The sequence below is a fragment of the Perognathus longimembris genome, chromosome 8 (assembly GCF_023159225.1).
Source record: "Perognathus longimembris pacificus isolate PPM17 chromosome 8, ASM2315922v1, whole genome shotgun sequence".
NCBI classification, from domain to species: Eukaryota; Metazoa; Chordata; class Mammalia; order Rodentia; family Heteromyidae; genus Perognathus; species Perognathus longimembris.
In genome coordinates this window covers 28581358-28605148 of record NC_063168.1, presented here as the reverse complement: position 1 = coordinate 28605148, position 23791 = coordinate 28581358, and the positions used below count along the sequence as shown (strand labels likewise).

At 43.2% G+C, this 23791-nt stretch overlaps 1 protein-coding gene across 9 annotated transcripts in view; it reads right to left on the bottom strand.

Moving 5' to 3' along the window:
• The window catches only part of Sema4f (ssemaphorin 4F), a 28746-nt gene extending 5536 nt beyond the window's left edge, over positions 1 to 23210 (bottom strand). The window contains exons 1-12 of one of the 9 annotated variants that reach the window (XM_048352811.1): positions 22903 to 23210; positions 19714 to 19865; positions 19026 to 19085; positions 18543 to 18641; positions 13316 to 13409; positions 3309 to 3428; positions 3057 to 3208; positions 2240 to 2418; positions 1877 to 2024; positions 1529 to 1742; positions 1290 to 1399; positions 1023 to 1183 (exon numbers count right to left, since the gene is read on the bottom strand). In XM_048352811.1, the coding sequence (XP_048208768.1) occupies positions 1023 to 1183; positions 1290 to 1399; positions 1529 to 1742; positions 1877 to 2024; positions 2240 to 2418; positions 3057 to 3208; positions 3309 to 3428; positions 13316 to 13409; positions 18543 to 18641; positions 19026 to 19085; positions 19714 to 19865; positions 22903 to 23053 (1640 nt within the window). In that variant the 5' untranslated portion in view covers positions 23054 to 23210. Of the gene's footprint in view, positions 1 to 1022; positions 1184 to 1289; positions 1400 to 1528; positions 1743 to 1876; positions 2025 to 2239; positions 2419 to 3056; positions 3209 to 3308; positions 3429 to 13315; positions 13410 to 18542; positions 18771 to 19025; positions 19086 to 19713; positions 19866 to 22902 lie in introns of those variants that run through there. The other 8 variants (XM_048352813.1, XM_048352812.1, XM_048352814.1 and 5 more) reach the window with 8 other exon arrangements.
• Positions 23211 to 23791: the final 581 nt, after the last annotated feature.

The window sequence follows — 23791 nt, the reverse complement described above, 5'->3', positions numbered from 1 at the left end:
TTGTAAATGATTGGGCTTCAAAATAGGGAACCTCGAGGACAGTTTGAAAATACTTTCAAAACAATTGATCAAAGTACTTCATTAGGGGCTAGGAATATGGCCTAGTAGTAGAGTGCTTGCCTCAAATACATGAAGCCCTGGGTTCAATTCCTCAGCACCACATATATAGAAAAGACCAGAAGTGGCGCTGTGGCTCAAGTGTTAGAGTGCTGGCCTTGAGCAAAAAGAAGCCAGGGACAGTGCTCAGGCCCTGAGTTCAAGCCCCAGGACTGGTCAAAAAAAAAAAAGTACTTAATTATATCAGGCATTGGTGGCTCACACCTGTAATCCTAGCTACTCAGAAAGCTCAGGTTTGAGGACTGTAGTTCAAGGCCAGCCCAGCCATAGGATCTAAGAGACTCTTATCTCCAATTAACCAGCAAAAAATGGAAAATGGAAGTGTAGCTTCAAGTGGTTGAGCACCAGCCTTAAACTATAAAGCCAAACAAGATCTTAAGGCCTCAAGTTCACACACACACACACACACACACACACACACACACACACACACAAATATTTCATGGATGGGATCTCAATTCAAGATTGAAAAGGGATTTCGTCTTTTAAAACACATAAACACATTAGAGTTCCCAGTATATCCAACTGGGAAAATTGGAACATTTGATATTTGATGAGTAAAAATAAGATTTTAATATGATAATGGTATCTTACCCATTATATGGCTTATCCATTACATAACATAATGGATATATTTTAAAGAACCTTTCTGTGTTTGAGATAGACAAAGAAAGACTCATGGATAAAGTGATCTGATGTCTAAGATTTGCTTCTTATTAATTGGGAGCATTGATGAACAAGATTGGCCAGGAAATTGATTATAAAGCCAAGTGGTAGACAAGTGATGTAGATACTAACACAAGGAGAAAATACACAGGGATTAGGTGGCATTTGTGGATGAGAAACAGATACATGGACAGGGAAAGCCCAGGACAGCAGGCAAGAGAGCAGTGTAACATACTCACCCTCGGTGCTCACCAGCATGGGCCACACATGCATCTAGCCGGAAGCTCCAGGCACAGACAGGGTCCTGGGCCAGGATGCACTCTGAGCAACTCTGGAGGCGACCACAATTGGTCGTGTTTACTTGTGTCACCTCAGAACGGGAGCCAACCAGGAGCCAGCCCTACAGAAAAGGTGCAGAGAAGAGGAATGCATTGTTTCACCAAGACCCTGGGATCATTAATTGGATCAAGATTCAGATGCCACACGACCTGAAATCTATAACTCACATGGAACAATTTCATGTTCTCCACTGGCTGTGGCTCTGGGAACAAGGCCAGATCCTCAAGGACGCTGAGTTGGGCTCCGATGTGCACTGCTCGGTGAAGGTGTCCGTCCTCTAGGAGCCAGGCAGGAAGCAAGAAGAATAACATAACTATCCCTGTGCCTGGGGCTCCGAGGCCTGTATGTAATGTATTAGGGACCCTCTCTGTAGTAAGATTACCAGGCAACTTGCTTTTAAGTATACCTGTCCCCAGATAGAGCACATCATATTCTTTCCCTGAGAGGCTGGTCACCCTGTGGGCCACGACTCTGAGATAAGCTATATCCGTAGTCACCAGCAGGGGTTGGCCATCAACTGGCCTATCCATGAGTGGGTGGTCCCGGATGAAAGTGAGCACACGGTCAGGCAGAGCGAGCGATGAGCTAAACTGCTGCAGCTTCCTGTTGTTGGTAATGCACTAGAGGAAACAGAGGGCTGAGTGACCACACTTCCCCAGGAACAGGAAGTGTCAATAATATTCAACATCACACTTGACCACATAGCAGCTCTTTCATTCAGGCCTGGGATAAACACCTGCCCCAGCCCCCTCACCTGTCCGGGTCTAGGCTGAGGTACTTCACTTTCTATGACAGGCATTGCCCTGTTGCACTCATGTTTTAGTTCTCGAAAGGGACCGTTCAGTGCTGTCCGAATGTCTTGGGGTAGGAAGGCACAGACAGCAGAGACAACAGCCCCTTCCCTGAAAGAGACAAAGGTTGAGACCTGATATCTGGAGGGATAGCTTCCCACAAAAGAGAATAACTCATCCTTTGTCAAGTCACATGACCCCTCCAAGATACTCATGGGAGCCAGCCAACCCAGGAAGCCATCTACTCTGAAGGAGACAGCATGGACACCATTCCAAAACCACATGTCTCCCACCCCGTCACTCTCTTCCACACCAAGACCCCTCACCACTGGGAGGAAAAGATGCCATAGAAGACTGGGGTCCCTGCTCCAGGTTCAGGTTGAAGCTCAGCCATGTCCTGTAGGACACTGAAGGCCCGGCCATGCTCAGGCCCTGGACATAGAAGGTCAGCCTTCAGAAATGTCGTCCACCTCTGCTTGAGGGTCTTCCGTCCCCCACGGTCACCCTAAGGCAACAAGCACATGGGAAATTCTTTTTAGAAGACCAACATTGGGCAGAGAGTGTAGAAACCAATGCAAAATTCCTTCCTGACTTCACACAGATATATACTGATGGGGAGATAGGCATAAAAATGCAAGGACAGACACACTGACAAACTGTGAGGATAATGAGATACCCAGGTGGATGGGGGTCACAGTAACACAGTGACTAATCCAACTGTGCACTTAATTAGTACCATACTAAGGCATATTTTACAGAAGTTCCCTTATTTAGCCCTCAAAACAACCCTTACAGGTCAATTTCATAATGCCCATTTGACAGGTGATTTTCAAAGATGCTAAAGAACCTGTCCAGGGGTCACAGAGGCAGTAAGTGGGTACAACAGGACTTGAACCAAGGTCTGTCTATCACCATTTCCTACTTTTAATCTCTACACAAGTCCACCTCCTGTGGACAGTTTATTTAGAGACCATAGCTCCTCCCCTTCCCATTCCTTAAGCTACCAGGGAGGAAGTCAAGGCAGAGAGAAAAAAGCAGACATGACAGATGCAGTCAGATCAAGAGAGGAAAGGACAGGATGATAGACCACAGGAGACAACAGACAGCAGGAGATACAACTGACAGGGGAGATAAGGATCTCACCGCACACACTCGAGCCACCCGTGGGACCTTAATGAGTTCATATGAGTCAAATACTCTGGCAGTCTCCGTAAAGAAGAAGTAGACTTCATCATCTCCATCTTCATCCCCCCATTCGGCTGGGCTCAAGACCATGGCTGAGACAAAAGCTGGGGCTGGGGAGACCAGTGGTTTCAGATCACCCCCAGACACAGTGTTGGACCACCCAGCTTCCCCTTAGTCTGTCCCCCAGGAAATCCCTCTCTCTCTCCCCACCATTAAGCCAGGAAAGCAAGGTTTCTGTACGAATCCAGTCCTCAGCAAGACCCACAGCCCGAGAGATAATCGGCAGTGTCCCCAGGTAGTTCTTCACTGTGGCAGCATAGAGGATCCCCCCTGTAGGGTGACAGGAAGAAGAGGGTCTGTCAGAGACCCACTGAAGAAAGCAAAAACAGTTACAGGCAGGGCAAGGAGTAAAGCAGGACAGCCACTCTCAGGACTGATCATCCAGCAAGTGCCAGGCACCATACCATTAAGCACATCACAAGGCTCATATGACTTACAGTAAGCAGAGAAACACTACTCAAAAACAGTAAGGAAATCAACATTAAGTGAAAACTGTGCCAGAATGTCAATCAGTGTGAAAGAACAGTAAAGCCTCTTGTTGATCTTGACGTAACCCGGTAATATGCTCATTGTACTGTGACTCCCCAGAGGGAGCATTTGTTTTGTGTCCATCCCAATCTTACTTAAGTGCTCTACTGTAATAAAGTCTGAGGAAACAAATGTGCTTTCTGAATATCCCTTGGTGTTACTACACACATACAACTCTGTAGAATACTAGAATTATTGGAGACTTGATCAAATACAGATTACTGGGCCCAGTAATTGCCATTCAGTAGATGCGGGGGTGTTCCAACAACCTGCACTTCAAATGAGCAATTGCAGTTACTCTGATGCAAGGGCCTGGTATATATGCAGGTACTCTATCACTTGAGCCACAACTCCAGCCCTTGGAAAGGTATGTCTGGGGTAGAATCTATCAGGCAGACCTAAAAATCAATTGACTATTAGATGTGAGAGAATGGAGTATGATAATGTCTCTTAAGCTTGTAAGGTTGATGGTAGCACATAGCAATATTATTAATCAAGGCAGGAAATGATAGCAGAAGGCCCATGAAGGAGGTAAGTAGAGAGGAAGTAAATTCCACTATTGGACCTTCCAAAGTTGAAGTAACTACAAAACATAACTTAAATTATACATAATTACATAATTAAATTAAAGATACAAGAAGGCAATTAAAAAGAACAGTCCAGGAAACGGGGCCCGAGTCAGCAACCTAGGAGTCATCATACATCCTACTTAAAAGTCACAACCTGAGCAGCATTGATAGTACTGGCAGTGAGCAGGGAATGGTAAAGTAAGAAAAGAGCCCTGGTGGACACTGATGGGGAGAAGGGGAGGAACTATAGGCAACTCAGAGACCAGACCAGTGAGTCTGGAAAAAGTATGATGGAAGCTGGGTTGGAAGCTGCTACACAGACATCTTAGCAAGGGCCCATGGATGCTCATGTTCACTGAGGGAAGCAGGAGGAAGTAGATTCATACAGAAAGAAATACAGTCATCCTGGATTGTGGTTGTTCCAGAGGAGCTGTGTGTCATAGGCGCTGATAACTAGCCTTGACAAATCACTCTATGCAGAGAAAATCCAGGCAGCTTCTGAGGGCAGCAGTGGAGGGATGGAAACTTCCTTGGGTGGGGGGGGGGGGGGCAGCTGAAAGAGGAGAATGTTCACCATTTGAAATTATAGAAAGTGTTTCAAAACTAGGAAGCCTTGCATTTCAGCCCTGACTACTTAAAAGTCAGATAATCAATCAAGGCACAATGAAGCATGCCTATAATCCCAGGAGGCATCAGCAGAAGGATTAGAGGATTCGGAGTTCAAAGCCAATCCAGGCAAAAAATGCAGCAAGACACTGTCTCAAAAGAGAAGACGCAGGGGAGGGAAGGGGAGAGAAAGGGAGAAGAAAGGAGAGGAGAGGGTTCTGTTGTCTCATGCTAGCTACTCAGGAGGCTGAGCTCTTAGGATCATGGCTTGAAGTCAATATAGGCAATTATCTCCAATTAACTAGCAAACAAACAGAAGTAGAGGTGTGGCTCAAGTGATATCCTTAAGCAAAAAAAGCTAAGGGATAGTGCATAGACCCAGAGTCCAAGCTCCAGTAAGAGCATTAAAAAAAAATAATAAGGAAGGAAATGAAAGAGAGAAAAAAAAAGGGAAGGAAAGGAAGGGAAGAAAGAAAAGAAAGGAAGGGAGGGAGGGAGGGGAGGGAGAGAGGGAGAGAGAGAGAGAGAAAGAAAGAAAGAAAGAAAGAAAGAAAGAAAGAAAGAAAGAAAGAAAGAAAGAAAGAAAGAAAGAAAGAGAGAGAGAGAGAAAGAAAGAGAGAGAGAGAAAGAAAGAGAGAGAGAAAAGAAAATAAAGAAAGAAGAAAGGGGATAGGGGTATAGCTCAAGTGACAGAGCACTTATCTAGTTTGCCTAATATGTACAAGACAAGACCCTGGGTTAAATCCTCAACACAAGGGGTTGGGGCAGAAAAGAAGTACGCTTTTAGGCAAATTACCTTTCCTAAACCTCAGGTCCCTTGAATGTAGAACAAAAATGATTGAGTAAATGCTGAGGGTTTGATGAAATAACAACTGCAGAGCTCCAGCTAGAGTCTGGCACACTGTGGGCATACAATACATGCTAGTCACAGTCCCCTGTGTAACTTCTCAGGGCCAGATGTTTGACATGCTACCAGAAGGGGAGGAGGTCATCTCATTCCCTTCCAGAATTTTTTAGGAAATCAAAACCAAATATTGGTCATAGGTCCCAGTAGTAAATGCGTCAGCAAATGAGGCAACCCTTTGTACTTTGGGGGGCAAGAATAGGAGCTGATACAGAAGAGCTTGGTTGAACGCTTTCCCAAAACACACTCCAAAACCAAAACTCTGGCAAAAGCTGCATCATGGATTCCAGAGAACAGAAGGAGATGTTGTAGAGGAGACAGTCATAAATATTTTAAGAGACTGGCTCACTGTATAAGGCTGAGGGAGCTAGTATTCTGGCAACAATAAAAGACCACAGATATGCAAAGAGCCAACAGGGGATGGAAGGTAAGGGGTCTCCAATTTTTCTAGTTGATCAGTGTAGAAACCAGCAATATTGAAAACTAGAAACATAGAAAAGAAAATACTCTGTATAGAACAACAGAGGGTCACTGACACTAAGGCTAGTAGGAGAACTAGACACTTAGGGAGGAAGTAACTTCAAAGGGCTTGGAATGCTCCAGGAGCAGCCGAGAACTTTACAGCCTTACACACTCATACACAGAAAGGACAGCAGCCACTACAGTCACAAGGACAGGAGAAGAACACAGGAACCAGGTACCAGTGGCTCATGCCTGTAATCCTAGCGATGAGACTAAAAGGTAGAGAAGGGCTGGGAATGTGGCTTAGTGGTACAGTGCTTGCCTCGCATGCATGAAGCCCTGGGTTCAATTCCTCAGTACCACATAAACAGAAAAAGTCAGAAGTGGTGGGGTGGCTCAAGTGGTAGAGGGCCTTGAGCAAAAAGAAGCTCAGGGACAGTGCCCCAGGCCCTGAGTTCAAATCCTAGGACTGGCACACACAAAAAAAAAAACAAAACAAAAAGGCACAGAAGCAGTTCCTCTAAAGAAAGGAAAAGCTTCTGCTTGTCTTCCTAAGAGACTGATTATTATGGGATGTGGTAGGATGAACCAAGGATAACCAACTGCTGCCTCTAACTAACTTAGGTACCTGAATGAGCAATGGCACCAAGCACTCAGAAAAGAGAAAGATGGTAGAGGAGCAGGTTTGGAGAAGGTGAATGAAGATGATGAGCTCAGTTTGGGAGATGATGCTTTTGAGATGTCTTCTGGGACATCCAAGCAGAGATGTCTGAAAGGCAGTTGGATATGTGACCTCTACCCAAAGGTAATATGTGGAAGGTGTTATGGGGTTCGAGGGAGGAGATTCCACATCGTGCCAAGAGTCCACCACTCAGAGATAGTCTCAAGCAAAAAGATGGATTTATTGGGGAAGCACAAAGAGAACTGACCGGCCAGGGACGCAGTGCAAACTTGGGCGCTGACACTGTGACCCCGAGCAGTCCTCAAATTGGGGTTTATAAAGGTAAAAGTGTAGCACAGAAGTAGGAGGTTGACGCAGGGGGTAGAGCAAGCAACAAACACGTTAAGCAAGCCATTTACAGAAGCACAATTTTGGGGTCAGGTTGACCTAATAATCAAGATAGAGTCAGCTCTACTCCCCCCAACATTTCCTACCAAGTTTCCCTAGTCAAGATGGAGTCAGCTCTGCTCCCTACAACAGGAGGCAGATACAAGAGACATCACAAGAAAGTGGAGAACGGGGCTGGGAATATGGCCTAGTGGCAAGAGTGCTTGCCTCATATACATGAAGCACTGGGTTCAATTCCCCAGCACCACATATACAGAAAACAGCCAGAAGTGGTGCTGTAGCTCAAGTGGCAGAGAGCTAGCCTTGACCAAAAAGAAGCCAGGGACAGTGCTCAGGACCTGAGTGCAATTCCCAGGACTGGCAAAAAAAAAGTGGAGCTGGTGGAGGTCACACTACATAGAGTGAGAAGAGGCTCTTGTATGGAAGCCTAAGGAAGGAAGCCCAACCTTTAAAGACTGAGCAGAAGACGAAGAATCTACCAAGAAGCCTGAAAAGGACTCACTGGCGATTTTACACTAATGTGAATGGTATTGTCAAAATGGTCACATTTTTCCAAATTTAGTAGTACCATTAAAGACACACTATCTAAGTACAATACAGATAAGTATCACATTTTAAGTAGACTTATGAGGCAATTCCCAAAATATACACGTGTCAATAAACATATAAAATTGCTTCACCTAACTAGTAGAAGTACCAATCAAACTACGTGTCAAATGAGACATAGAAAAGGCACTGTTTTTGCATTTGTTAATTAGGTTACTTGGGACTGACAAGGGTACAATGAGACAGGTTTTCTCATCACTACTGGTGGGACTAACTGGACAGCAATATATCCAAATCCATCAAGCACCATCAAAACCTTTATATCCATCTACCTAGAAATTCCACTGTTTGGATTGGCTCATACAAAGTTAATTAGATTCATGAGATTTACATAAACTTGCATAAAAGGATTTCTGGTTTAGCATTTATAAAAGCAATACTTGATTTTTAAATTTAAATGTGCAAGTTATATGAGAGTAATTAAACTCCTTTGCATCCATAGAAGGGTATGCAATATCTAAAAATCATGTTTTGATTATGTGCAATATGGTATCTGTCTTCTACAATTTCTATGATGAAAAAATGCTCAGTATATCAATACTAAAGAAAATATGCACAGGGGCTGGGAATATGGCCTAGTGGTATAGTGCTTGCCTCATAAAGGAAATATGCATGATAATTCTAATTCACTTATAAAAACATACATATACACCAACAGATACAGTACAAAAAGATCCTCATATACTCCAAAATAATAACAGTGAGTACCTAGTGATGACAAGTTACAAAAATCTTCACTTTCTTCTTTATACATTTCTATATTTTCTAATTTCCTACATGTCACAATTTTTATAATTTAAAATAAGGAAATTCTAGCAATAGTTTCATCATTCATCACTAAAAGTCCTTTTTTTTTGTCTGCCAGTTCTGGGGCTTGAGCTCAGGGGACTGAGCACTGTCCCTGAGCTTCTTTTGTTCAAGGCTAACTAGCACTACTTCCGGATTTTTCTGTTTATGTGGTACTGAGGAATCAAACCCAGGGCTTCATGCATGCTAGGCAAGCACTCAACCACTAAGCCACATTCCCAGCCCAAGTTCTTTTTTTTGAGACTGGGACTTGAACTCAGTATCTGACACTCCCACTTATTAGCTGGCACTCTATCACCTGAGCCATGCCTCCAACTCCTGAAAGTTCTTTTTTATTTCAGACTACTTCTATTAATGTTAAGGGCTAAGAATTTGAGTCCCAGCTCTTATGTACTATTTATACTATTTGCTCTACTGCCCTTTTCAAAGCACAAAAGCAATAGGACTTAATAGATCAATAGTAAAAGTACCAAGTGAATGCTGGCACTTTTATAGACCAAAATAATAATAATAATAATAATAATAATAATAATAATAATAATAATAAATGATAGCCCTATTGGAGCTACAGTTGAAACTTGACATTAGTATCAACTATGATTTGGATCTGAGTCAGCTGGAAACATAGAGGTTCTGAGTTAAGTGGAGATGGCTATTTTAAACTAGAAACTGAATTTTTTACCACTTTACCCAATTATCAACTAAAAGACAACCTTAATTTTTTCCTTCTCTTTTATTCCCTTTTTGTCCCCTTTAGACAACCCAGAATTTAATCATTTGAAGTCATAAGACTTGAAATTCTTTGGAAAATGCTCTTCTCACCAAGCATAGGTGAGAAGAGGCATTGGCTCACACCTATAAACCTAGCTACTCAGGAAGCTGAGATGTGAGGATTGCAGTTCAAAGCCAGTATGTAGAGAAGTCTAGGAGACTTTCATCTCCAATTAGCCACCAAAAAGCCAGAAGCGGAGCTATGGCTGAAGTGATAGAGTGCTAACCTTAACAAAAAAGTCTAAGGTACAGTAGAGGCCCTGTACAAGAAGGAAGGGAGAGAGGGAAGGAGGGAGGAAGGGGGGGAGGGAGTTCTAAATATGACAAAGAGTTAAGTGTGGGGGAAATTTTTCAAGGAGAAAAACTATTTATCTGCTCATTAAATGAAGAAGACTGAGGATACAGTTACAATTACAAGGTAAAAGATGTGCAGATCGTGGGGACTGGGAATATGGCCTAGTGGTAGAGTGCTTGCCTCGCATACATGAAGCCCTGGGTTGATTCCTCAGCACTGCATATATAGAAAAAGCCAGAAGTGGTGCTATGGCTCAAGAGGTAGAGTGCTAGCCTTGAGCAAAAAGAAGCCAGGGACAGTGCTCAGGCCCTGAGTTCAAGCCCCAGGACTGGCAAAAAAAAAAAAAAAAGATGTGCATATCAGAATACTAACATCTTAAAAACTTGAGCACAGGATTTGCCAAAGGAGACATAAAAATAAGTACTAAAACATGAATATTTTAATGACAATAATACATTATGTGAGAAATTTTAACATTCTCATACATTGCTGGCTTAGGGTGTAAATTGGCTCACTCTCTCTTAAAAACTCAATTAGCAATAGATAATTAGTCATAAAAGTTCACACCCTTTGGTGTAGTAATCCATTTCTAGGAATCTTAAAAGTGATGATCCAAAATAAGGACAAACAATGAAGGAAAAAAAGGTCACAGGGTTGGGGATGTGGCTTAGCAGTAGAGTGCTTACCTAGCATGCATGAAGCCCTGGGTTCAATTCCTCAGCACCACATAAACAGAAAAAGCCAGAAGTGGTGCTGTGGCTCAAGAGGTAGAGTGCTAGCCTTGAGTAAAAAGAAGCCAGGGACAGTGCTCAGGCCCTAAGTCCAAGCCCCAGGACTGGCAAAAAAAAAAGGTCACTATAGCAGTATGAATAGTAGCAAAAACCTTGAAGTCAATTAAATAACATAAACAATTTGGAATTATTTAATTTGTGGTACACTTGGAAGCACCGTATCATTTTAAATTCTCTTATTATTTTTATTTATTTATTTATTTATTTTGTCAGTCATGGGGCTTGACCTCAGGGCCTGGGCACTATCCCTGAGCATTTTTGCTCAAGGCTAACACTCTACCACTTTAAGCCACAGCTCCACTTCCAGTTTTCTGGTGGTTAATTGAAGGTCAGAATCTCACAGACTTTCTTGCCCAGGCTGGCTTGGAACTGTGATCCTCAGATCTCAGCCTCCTAAGTAGCTAGGATTATAGGTGTGAGCCACCAGCATCTAGCTTAAGAATTCTCTTTATCAAGTATTTTAAATTATGTCAAAGCTTGCCATGGTGATGCCTGCTTATAATGCCAACACTTGTTAAGCTAAAGCAAGAATATTTCAAGTTCAAGGCCAGCCTAGGCTGTTATTACAGAGCAAAGTCTTTTCTCACCTTCTCTCCTGTTCCCTCAAACTTTAGAAATTCCTATAAGAAGTTGTATGACAAAATTTAAAATTGTATCCAGTAGTATTAACATTTAAAAGTATTGTAATACACACATAAAACTTCCATTAACCTGCTTGTTTAAGCCTAGTGCAAGAAAACAACTAGCTGAATTTGGAAGGTTTTATGTGGGTTGGTCTGACCTAAAATACAGGTACAAAATATTTTTTTAGCCAGTAAGCTTAGTACCCACGGCTCATACCTGTAATCCTAGCTCCTCAAGAGGCTGAGATCTGAGGACCACAGTTCAAAGGCAAGCTGGGCAAAAAGCCTGTGAGCCTCTTATCTCCAATAAAAAAGCCAGAAGTGGTGCTGTGCCTCAAGTGGTAGAGTGCCAGCCATGAACACAAAGAGGCTCAGGGACAGCATCTAGGCCCTGAATTCAAGCCCCACAACTGATTATCCAGTCATTCTCCAGAAGTTTAGGCATGATCTGAATAGAACCATTCCACATTTGAGCAACTACAGATGGTTTCTTCAAAGAAAGCAACCACAAGAATTTATTTAAGGGGCTGGGGATATGACCTAGTGGTAAAGTGCTCGCCTCGTATACATGAAGCCCTGGGTTCGATTCCTCAGCACCACATATATAGAAAACGGCCAGAAGTGGCACTGTGGTTCAAGTGGCAGAGTGCTAGCCCTGAGCAAAAAGAAGCCAGGGACAGTGCTCAGGCCCTGAGTCCAAGGTCCAGGACTGGCAAAAAAAAAAAAAAGAATTTATTTAAGTCATTTTCCTTGAAAAACAAAAGACTAGCCAGCAAAATACATGTGCATAAGAGAATGTGAGTGTGCACACACATTAAAAGGGCTACAAGGAACCAGATGCCAGGTGGCTTACGTCTGTATTCCTAGCTACTCAGGAGGATGAGATCTGATGATCTAGGTTCCAAGCCAGGCTGGGCAGAAAAGTCCCCATGAGACTCTTATCTCCAATTACCCACTCAAAAACCAGAAGTGCTAGAGCATTAGCATTGGGCAGAAAGAGGCTCAGGGACAGTGCCCAGGCAGGCACCCAGTGCCCAGTTCAAGCCCCACAACTAACAATAAAAAACAAGGGGGTGAGGGCTACAAGGAAACATCATAAAATGCTGACAGTGGTTTTCTTTTCTTTTCTTTTGCCAATCCTGGAGCTTGAACTCAGGGCCTGAGCACTGTCCCTGGCTTCTTTTTGCTCAAGGCTAGCACTCTACCACTTGAGCCACAGCGCCACTTCTGGCTTTTTCTATATATGTGGTGCCGAGGAATCAAACCCAGAGGCAAGCACTTTACCACTAGGCCATATTCCCAGCCCCACTGGCAGTGGTTTTCTAAGTAGAGCTATCCTAGAAATGCATTAATAGGATAGTCACTAGACACAAGAAGTTGTTTACATTCCTTTGGTTGTACTAGTTACATTTCAGATTCTCTTAGCCACAACAGCAAGTGGCAACCAAATTGGACAACAAAGATCTATAATATTTCCATCACCATATTAAAGGTATTTTGGACATAGCTATTCTACACTTAACATTTTTCTGGAAGGTGCTTTTTGGGGGGAGGGAGAGGAGTTGTTATTGTTGGGGCTTGAACTCTGAGCCTGGGCCCTGTCCCTTAGTTTCTCCACCCAAGGCTGATGCTCTATTATTTGAGCCACAGCTCCATTTCAGGCTTTTTGCTGGTTAATTGGAGATAAGAGCCTCGGGACTTTCCTTTAAATCATGATCCTTTAGATCTCAGCCTCCTGAATAACTAGGATTTCAGACGTGAGCCACTGGCACCCAGCTTAGACTTGTATTTTATTTTATTATTATGTTTATTACAATATTCATTACAGTAGATTCTTCTTATAAACATAAACACAAACAAAAGAAAGAAAGAAAATGAGGTTAACAGAAGAAATATTTACACTAGGAGTACAAAGGCCACATTCTCTAGAGAGATCTTTGGGAAAAAAATACCCATTGGGGAAAAGCAAGCATCACAGGCACTCAGGGAAGAATAGGAAAGGTCAAAAGAGACATGGGAATAATAGGCATTCCAAGAAAAGAAAGGACACAAAAATTCCAATAGCAGGGTTGGGGAAGGAGGTAATTCGAGCAAGAAATCACACATTCTTGTCTCTCCCCACTCACCAACCATTACAGCTGCTGACCGCTGAGCTGGCTCAAAAGGACATTTCCCCCGACCACTCTCAAGTCTTTCAACCTGCTGGAAACTGGACACATCCTACAGACCAGAAGGGGCAGTTGGTTTAGGGGTTTGGGGAAGGATCATAGTGAGAATTACATAGACAGTCAGATGAAGGAAAAGTCAATTTCCACTCATCTCCCATCCCTTTACCATTCCCATATTCAGTCACCTACTCCTGATTCCCCCACCCATTTCTCATTTCCCATCTCTGCTATCCCTTTCTCATAAGCTGATTCCTCTTTCCTGTATCACTCAATAGCTATCATGGCACATTCCCTGAATGAACATCTAGGGTGGCCCTAGAAAACACTAAAAGATGAAATATAGACTTTTCATCTGAAATTCTGCTGAATTGTTAGAGTTTGTGACTAGCTATAGAATGTACTATGTGATAAAAATGACCAGGGAAGAAAGCGGTCTCTTGAGGATTGGAGTCCTTTAGAAGGATGAACAAAAATTCAGGTTAATAGTGACCAGCTGAAAGCCCCTGGGGCCTCCCTATAGACCAACCCCAAGGATGAAAGACATGAGCAAAGATATACATTCAAGAGGGAAGAAACAGGTGAGAATATGACAGTAGGTAAGTATCTTTCTCTTCTAGGGTCTCCAGAGGGGTGGACTGACCTGGGTGAGAGGAGAGAGATGTAAGAATTCCACTAGAACTATCCAGAAGTTACTTTAGTCTAGCATCTAGCACTAAGAGAGACCTCAAGATAACACCTAAAAATGGAAATCAAGGATAATTATCCTGAGGGAACGTTGGCTTTAGATTGTGGCCTAGCCACTAGTCTATGACTGGTTGGAAATCAAAGGTATGGTATGGAAATGTCAGATATGCTATCTCCAGCTCAAACATTGGGGCAGACATATTACTTTAATGATCGCTAGATAAGAAACACAGATTCATATCCCCTGAGCTTAAGTATACCATTTGCTCAGTTATTTTACTGAGATGACACTCTTAAAAAAGGTCATTCAAATGAGATGTAATATAAAATCTCCAAAAAGGGACATTGAGTCAAAAGAGCCTCCTGGAATTGAATATCCCACAGGGCACAAGAATTCTAATTATATGGCAGTGGGAGCATCCCTACCTGAGGAGAAAGGCGATGGCTCAATAATTACAGTAGCAAGGTATCTGGATACTCTGAAAATGCAGTTATACTGGCTGTGGTTGCCCTTCTTCTTAGTCTTATGTATAGCAATAACCTCCTGGGGGTGGGGAATCTTTCTTCTTTGTTTTGCCAAGATCCATTTGGATATTTATAACATCATTCAGAAGCCAAACAAACTTATCGATGTAAGCAGATGAGCCAGGCATAGGCAACCAACAAAAGCTTACAAGAAGCATACATGTCTGTCACATTACATACCTAATGATTAGTTTTATAAAACCCAGGGGCTGGATGTTCCCCACCCCTGTATGCTGTCTAGCAATTTATCTATGTTTCCCCACTAACTAGATCACAGATTTTTTATTTTATTTTTTTTTTTGGCCAGTCCTGGGCCTTGGACTCAGGGCCTGAGCACTGTCCCTGGCTTCTTCCCGCTCAAGGCTAGCACTCTGCCACTTGAGCCACAGCGCCGCTTCTGGCCGTTTTCTGTATATGTGGTGCTGGGGAATCGAACCTAGGGCCTTGTGTATCCGAGGCAGGCACTCTCGCCACTAGGCTATATCCCCAGCCCCTAGATCACAGATTTTTGAACAAGAGAATAAACAGAAGACCCACTATTGCCTAGAGTATAAAATTCTAACCCAAGTGATCAGATTCCACTACTTTCCAAAATGACCTTTGTTCTGTCTCAACTCAATCACCTATTATTCTTGGAATACAAATTACATTTTCCCATCTCTATGCCTAAAATTGCTCCTTTGCCTTTCACCAAACACTACAAAGATATGCCTTTTCTAAATTCCTTCTCTTCACTCTTGATGCACTATTTGATACTTTGGTCTCACTATCTCAAAATGGTCTTCTATTCATTGGCTCTTAAAATTCCATCTTCCTTGTAGTCTCTCCTCCTGTTTCCTTCTTCTTTCTAGCCCTAACATGTACACCTTAGGATCTAGCCATAGTCCTATTTAGATATCTTTCGAGCATCTTATTCATTCTTATATTTCTAGCCCTTCTATGCAAATCATTGCCAAAACTCTCTGAGTCTTCAGCTGTCTTCAGCTGTATGTAGTCTACATTTTTATTCAACTGATGGAATTTTTCACAGAGATCAATTATCTATCTGTGCTTTAAAATTCCACATGCCAACTCCCCCCACCAAAGGTATTACTGTGTCATTTTGCCTCCTGACCTTCAAATGACTGAATCTCCCATTGATTGCATAGGTTGTGATTACTGTGCAATCAAAATTATCCTGAAGTGGGGTCTGTAAGGGGCAAGACTTTTTCCACTATATTCTCTGTCTGTATGTTGAGATTTTTTATTGAATTATGATCATGTTAGTTGGCAGTCTCTTGGAATAAGCTATGGTGAAGTAATTCCCTCAAGCTGAAAGCCAGATAAGAAGGCTCTCACTGAATAGTGAAGTTGGAAATGGTCTTTGGTCAAGAAAAATAGAAAGTATATACAAGACTTGTCCCAGACAATAAATTAAAAAGAAAAAGAAAGATCCTCTCTGCCTTAAATCAAATAGCCATAAAATATAAGGCTATAAAAACCTAGGCTGAAATTTTGGCCCTTCCTCTGTCGGATATATAATCTTAAACAATGGTATCTAATTTCTCTGAATTTCAGTTTATAAGATAGTAATAGGGCTGGGGATATGGCCTAGTGGCAAGAGTGCCTGCCTCATATACATGAGGCCCTGGGTTCAATTCCCCAGCATCACATATACAGAAAATGTCCAGAAGTGGTGCTGTAGCTCAAGTGGCAGAGTGCTAGCCTTGAGCAAAAAGAAGCCAGGGACAGTGCTCAGGCCCAGAGTCCAAGCCCCAGGACTGGCCAAAAAAAAAAAAAAAAAGTAATAAATCATCTAAATATCATGATATAACAACTAAATTCAATCATGAACATAAGGTACCTAGTATTAAGACTGCCACAAAATAAATATTCGGCTGAATGGTCACCAATTGTTGTGGTCATGATAGTAGTTAGAAGCCCAACATTTTTCTCTTAACTTCTGGAATTTCCTCACCAAATCAAATGAAAACATTTTTCTCCAATGTCTTCCAAGATGACACTAAAAAACATCACTCCATTGTTGCAGCTGGTAAATCCAGTGCTTGAACTTCCTTTTTTGGTAAGAATCTCCACATTTAATTCTGAACAAAATATCATCATAGCCAAATAAAACAGGTAAGGGCAGAAAAGAGTATTCAAAATGTCTATAAACAGGCTCCAGATGTAGATGGAAGAGCTAACATAGCTGACTTCTTTCTCCTACAAAAGAGCTTAGGACGAAAAATGTTCCTTCATTTTATGAGTCTGATAGATATGAGGAGCCAGAGAAAAAGCTGAACTGGTAGGTATAAAGGACACAGAACCTCTTCATTGCAGATGTCCCTTCTAACAGATAGGACCAGAACATTTTCTGTCCAAAAGCACTATCTAAAAACCACTAGGTCCCAACTCAGTGAACTAAGGAAGGAGAGAAAGACCTAGGAAACTAAGTAGGAACATTCACATGATTCATGGTTATGATATTCATATCCAACTGAATCCTTGAACCTATGAAGATTGGATAAGTACCACCATTTGCTTGGTGATAACTACAGGGAAACTAGTCCCTCAATATTACCTGATACATCAATTTTCAATACTACCTTTAACTGGGAAACTTCCTAGGAACCATTCAAATTTCTGTAAGGAGCTCATCATCCACATTATAGAAAGATTTAACACAAGTCCAACTAACCCTAAGGCAGCCTAGAAAGACTGACTAAAGTAATTCAGTGTATACAATTAGAGGATCCTAAATTAAAGATATGAGATGGTCTGCAACAAAGAAACATTTGGAGATCCACACTACTAGATCCAGGTAGATGGCTGGCTTACTGCAAATTGCAGAGGAGTCCAATCAAGAGCTATAGCTAAGGATTAGAATCAAAAGGGGAATTGTCATCAGGCACAAGTGGCTCATACCTGTATTAGCTACTCAGGAGGCTGGGATCTGAGGATCATGGTTCAAAGCCAGCTTGGGCAGGAAAATCCATGAGACTCTTACCTCCAATTAAGTACCAAAAAGGCCAGAAATGGTGTTATGGCTCAAGTAGTAGAGCACTAGCTTTGAGCAAAAAAATCTCAAGGATAGCACCCAGGCCTCAAGTTAAAACTTCAGGACTGGCACAAAAGGGGGGAGGACTGTCACATTACACTGAGAACAAAGGATAGGAGAAGATTTTTTTTTTTTCTCATCCCAGAGCCTAATAAAAAATGTGTGCTGCCAGAGGACCAGTGCTGACTACTGGATAATTGATGGGGAAAGCTGCGAGTTCAAAAAAGGTCATTATCCCAGGGATTCACATGGCAATGACTAGACTAGATATTGTTAGGGGAGTATACATCTCCCAAGACTGTCTGGGTTTGAAAGTAGTGAAGCCGTGCCTTCAGCAGCAACAATAGCATTTTTTTTAATATAGAAGAAAATATCGTTGACAGGATATCCACCTTGAAAACAAGATCCAGAGCATGGGGCAGCAATTATCACATTAGTGGGTAGTGACATCAGAAGCCATGAGAGCACAAAGTCACAGCCCACGCAGAATGAGGTTAGCAGAGAAGGTGAGGAAAGATGGTAAGATGGTCACATGATATAGGAGGAAAAACCAGGCATGGACACAGACTGTCTGGCCAAAGCATTCACAGGGTAATACAATTTCCTAGTTTTTAAAGTCTTTCTTGGATTTGTCCTCTCCCCAACCCAACCAGCATATCTAACTTCCTTTTACCACCCCATTACAATTAGCTTTATATTCTACATACCTCACCTTCTATAGGGCCCTCTCCCTCCCCATTCTGCTCACCACTGGTGGCAGGCAAAGGCTATTCCTTATCAGGACATCCCCTAACCCCAGTGCTTATGCACAATGGTTGTCTTAACTATGCCCAACACAGTGACTCACAGAAAACCCTTCCATCCTCCTACCCACCACCCCCAATTAATTCACGCTGACACAGGTCCCCTCTCCCTTTCCTTCTATCCCCTGTCACTCACAATAACCCCGCACTTCGGATCAAAAGCGAAGGTGCCACAAGTGAAGAGGTGAGAGGCATTGGCAATGGTGAGAATCTGGACAAAATTGTGACATTCATCCTGGGGGTCAAAGATGGTTAGAATCAGAATCAGCAAGTAGGTATAAGGGAAGGCAAGACAGGAGTCAAGACAGTTAGAGGCAGATCTGGGATCAGGGATGATGGGAGATAAGCATGGTGTTAAGAATCCCTATCTCAACTGAACAACTCATGCGGGGAGAGGGAAAGGAGGAGGGGGAAGGGGGAATGAGGGAGGAGGTAACAAACAGTACAAGAAATGTACCCAAGGCCCATATGAAACTGTAACCTCTCAGTACATCACTTTGACAATAAATAAGAAAAATAATCCCTATCTCAACCCATTGGATAGCATTACAGGGCACCAAGTCACAGCTGAGCCAAAGACTCAATTAACACTTGGGACGTGGTCCAGGTTCACACCTACCTCTTTCTTGCCTTTCTTCATACAGTCTTGTCTGTGAGACTCAGGTACCATCCAGTCAATCTGGGAAGAGGGGGAAAAAAGGAGAAATGGAGGTTTTCCTCTGATTCCTTGAACCAAAATCCCCCTGAGGTTAGGGGAAATAACAATTTTACAACTTCCATCAAACTAGGAATTTCTGAGATACCCCTAGAGCATTGTTTTTCTGTTAGCTCCCATTCAATAATGAGTAATGAAATCAATTGTGGAATCATATTTGTTTTTTAATGAACTAGAATATATCAGAGTATATTACATACAGGAAAAGTCAATATTATTTCAAGAAAAGTTTCTATTAGTACACACGTATATACAGGGTCATAACAGAATTCTTACTAAGGAGTGGTCAGAAACTTCAAAAACTGGGTCCCTAGAGTGTTACAATTCTAACGATACCCTCTGCCATGTCACTTGAAATTGGATTTTGTGGCCTCTTCCCCATCATCATGAACTTCTCTCTCAGAGGTTCCCCATTCAAGGCTTCCCCGGTCACATTCAGCTGACCCAAGTATTATGAAGTACATAATCTTCCCCTCAGACCATCATCACTGGTACATCTTTAGTTATTATGAAATCCCCATCCACCACCCATGAAACAACAGACCTAATCACATGCATGGGGTTTAGGGTCTGTCCCACTCTCATTACTCACCCTGTGGGGTCTCTCCCCTGAGAAGGGTAGGGACAAAGCAAAGATGGTATCCCGGGCACCGACATAAAGTGTGTGGGAAGCAGGATCCACAAGAAGAACAGTGTAATTGTATATATGAGGGACAGCAAACCGAGTGAGATAGGAATCCACCTCTGGCAGGAAGACCGGGGGGAAAAGGGGAAAATAATATCAGTCATCACTTCATAAGGGTTGGGTGTACCATCCAAGCCCTTTTGTGTGTGTGTGTGTGGCCAATTTTTGTTTTCTTCCAAATGCCATTATGTGGCAGTCATTAGGGGGAAAAGCAGAACTTTGACAGACCAACCATATACACATCCCCAGAGATAGAAACTAAAAAAGCCAGAATACTTAGTAGAAAACCCAGACAATTAGGCTTTTCTATTTAAAAAAACAATGTTTTTTAATAACAACATAAATATTAAATCTGTAAAATTTTTTGGGCTGGTTCTAAGCCTTGAACTGTGAGCCTGGGTACTGTCCCTAAGCTCCTTTTGCTCAAGGCTAGTACTCTACCACCTGAGCCTCAGCACCACTTCCAGCTTTTTCTGTGATTAATTGGAGATAAGAGTCTCACAGACTTTGCTGCACTGGCTGGCTTCAAATCTCAGTCCTCAGATCACAGCCTCCTGGGTAGCTAGGATTACAGGCATGAGACATAGTGCCCAGCAAGTCTGTAATTTCAGTTCATAGAAATGTGGTACATAATTTGAAAATATATTTTAAAAGTACAGGGGCTGGGGATATGGCTTAGTGGCAAGAGTGCCTGCCTCATATACATGAGGCCCTGGGTTCGATTCCCCAGCACACATATACAGAAAATGGCCAGAAGTGGCGCTGTGGCTCAAGTGGCAGAGTGCTAGCCTTGAGCAAAAAGAAGCCAGGGACAGTGCTCAGGCCCTGAGTCCAAGCCCCAGGACTGGCCAAAAAAAAAAAAAAGTACAAGTGTTTTCCTAATTTATTGTTTTAATCACTGCTTAATAATAACTTCTTCTTACATAGACTGTTTCACTAGTTTTTGCTGTTTTTCATTTTGTTTTTGTTTGCTGGGGATTGGTTCTGCTTTGTTTTATTTATAGGGTTAGGCTGGCCTCAGGCTCCAGACTAAGATTACAGGCATTCTGCACTATGCCCAGCAATGTTTCATTCATTTACCGACACACTATGAGTCTATCGCTTCTCTTACCCAACACCCTCAATCTCCCTCCCTCTACACACACACACACACACACACACACACACACACACACACACACATACCATCCCATTTAAATATTTAGAGTGTATAGTGGAAATAGTATATGTTCCAGAAACTGACCACTCTGTATTTGAATGTGGCTCTTCTACTTACCCACTATGAGGTCTTGTGTAAGTTACTTGCCCTCTCTGTGCATTACCTTTCTCATCTGTAAATATCACCACTCAAGGGTGTTGAAAGAATTAAGTGAAATAACATCCATGAAAGCACCTAACATAATGCATGTTTCATAAATAGTCCCTTTCTTCCTTCCTTCCATTTTTCCAAAAATCTTTTCCAAAATCTTATCAGCATTCAAAATTTATCTACTTAAATGGGGCTGGGGATATAGCCTAGTGGCAAGAGTGCCTGCCTCGGATACACGAGGCCCTAGGTTCGATTCCCCAGCACCACATATACAGAAAACGGCCAGAAGCGGCGCTGTGGCTCAAGTGGCAGAGTGCTAGCCTTGAGCGGGAAGAAGCCAGGGACAGTGCTCAGGCCCTGAGTCCAAGGCCCAGGACTGGCCCCCCCCAAAAAAAAAAAAAAAAAAATTTATCTACTTAAAGATTGTAGCAAATAACTTTGCATGAATTTACTTTCTCATCAGAACCTGATTCTGGGGAATCTACCCCACAACCATTCCAGTTCTTCTTTGTTTATTTCTTCTGCTCAGATACCCCCAAAACAGAGCAGCCAGCCATCAGTCTATTTATGTCTAGATGTGCTAATATAAGCCTCACCCACCCCAATCTACCAAATCCACACTCAACTCTGTGCTGCTACACCCTTCCTGCTCTCTCCTGATTAGTAAAGCCCTCGATTACCCAATCTCAGTCTTCATTCATATCTCCATCAGTGCTTTACCTTGATACCTTGATATCTAGAACCTCTCTGGATTCCTGGATATTAACTCAGCCTGGCAACCTTAACTTACTTTGTGGCTATTTTTCCAGCACAAATTGAAACCCCAGGCTCTGACCACAGCTTTGGCTTTTGGATTCATAGCATCCCTATATGTCACTGTCTCTAAATCATTACCCAGTGGTGAGTTTTTGCCAACAAGTGTTCTCTTACCTTCACCGCTGCTGTCTACCTACGGGGCTTACACTCAGTTCCCACCAAGAAGAAAACAAGGTCATGGCACACTCATGCCCACATCAGCAGAGTCTCTAAAATGTGAATGGCTACTTTTAACCTTGACATTTCCTGGCATTTTCTACATCTTTTCAAAAACCATTACAGCAGAACTTCAAATCAACTCATTGAATAGGTTGTCAGCACGCAGTGTCGAGAGTGTGCAAAGGGAGGAGGAAATAGTGAGGAAGTTAAAGGGCAGAAGTGAATCTGAGAATGGGGAGATGGAAGCAGGTGCCTGAGATGTATAGGAAATGGAGTTGGAAGGTTAGGGCTGTGAGCAAGGCAAGAGGCTTGGATGGGAGGTTGAAGGCTTGAACTGACCATCGGGAAATGATACTGACAGAAATGTTGAGCTGGGGAATCCAGGTGGGCAGTTATAGCAGAATGAAAAAAAAATGAGAAGTTTAGAAATAAAATAAGCTTTAGTGAATTCATGGATATGTGCGGAGGGGTGGGGAAATGAAGCAAAAAGGACTTCAAATAGACAACCTCTGGCAACCTCCCATGCCTTCCCTGGGCTTCAGAATCCGAAGGATCTGAAGTTTCTGAAAATTAGGTGCTGCAGAAGCAATCTGAGTGTGCCTTGGGAGCTGAGGATGGAGGCCCAGGGTGGGGATGGGATAAGACAGCACCAAGCAGGGGTCTCCACCGGGTCCCGGTGGGGCGAGGGCACCGCAGCACGCCCAGCGCCTGCACTGAGGACCCCCTGGTGCAGCCGCCCAAGTTAGGAAGGTAGCTGCGGGCGGAACCTGGGCGCGACGCGAACAGCTGAGGGCGTGGGCGGCCAACCTTACCAGAGCTGGGAAGCGAAGTCCTGGGCACTGAGCGGGGTACGTGGCCAGACACCGGGCCGCTCAGCACGGCCCCAAGCAGCAGCAGCAACGGCAAGGGCCGGGCCAGAGGCGGCCCGGGGCCCGGGCGGGGCCGCGCGTGACGGGCCAGCATCTTTGGCTCCGCCTGGCTGCCGGGTGGGGCGCGTCCAGCCACCTCGGCCCAGGGCCCAGGCGCCACTGGCTACAACCCCACTCACATCCCCGCGACGGTGGTGGCTGGGCCTGCAGAGGCTGGATGAAACCAACTAGGCTCCGCCCCCTAAAGAAAGGACCACTGTGGACCAGCTTCTTCCCCTAGCCAATCGGAATTGAGGGGAGGCGGGACCAGGAGAGGTCCAACTCCTGCGGAGGCGGAGCTAGATCCAGGTGTAGGGAGACATTTCTACCCGGAAGTGGGCGGCAGGACCTTGAGGAATTTGCTCTAACCCCAAACTCAAATGTCTGTGTCTGTATTCGTAGGGAAAAATGAGTATCTATACCAGTGGGTTAATGAGTATATATCAGATTTCTCAGAATCTTTGACAGGCGAGCTATGTCAGAAACTTAGGTGGACAAGGTTGTGTTGTTCCACAAGGTCAGACTTTACTGAGTAACAAGAAATTCCCAAGCTATGTCAATTTCGTTGGCTTTAATACCAGAAATACTACAAATTTCACTTGATAGCAATTGGCAATGATAGGATCTTTCATTCAGGTCTTAACTAATATGTTATTAATGTTAATGACGTGTTTGTTACTGAATGGCTAAGAAGGGTGAAAGAGGTGTAGAGTGCAGAGAGATGTGGGAGCACAGGCACAGAGAGCTGATAGGAAAGCTATGAAAAGTCCCCGTAGGGAATCAAATAAGAAGT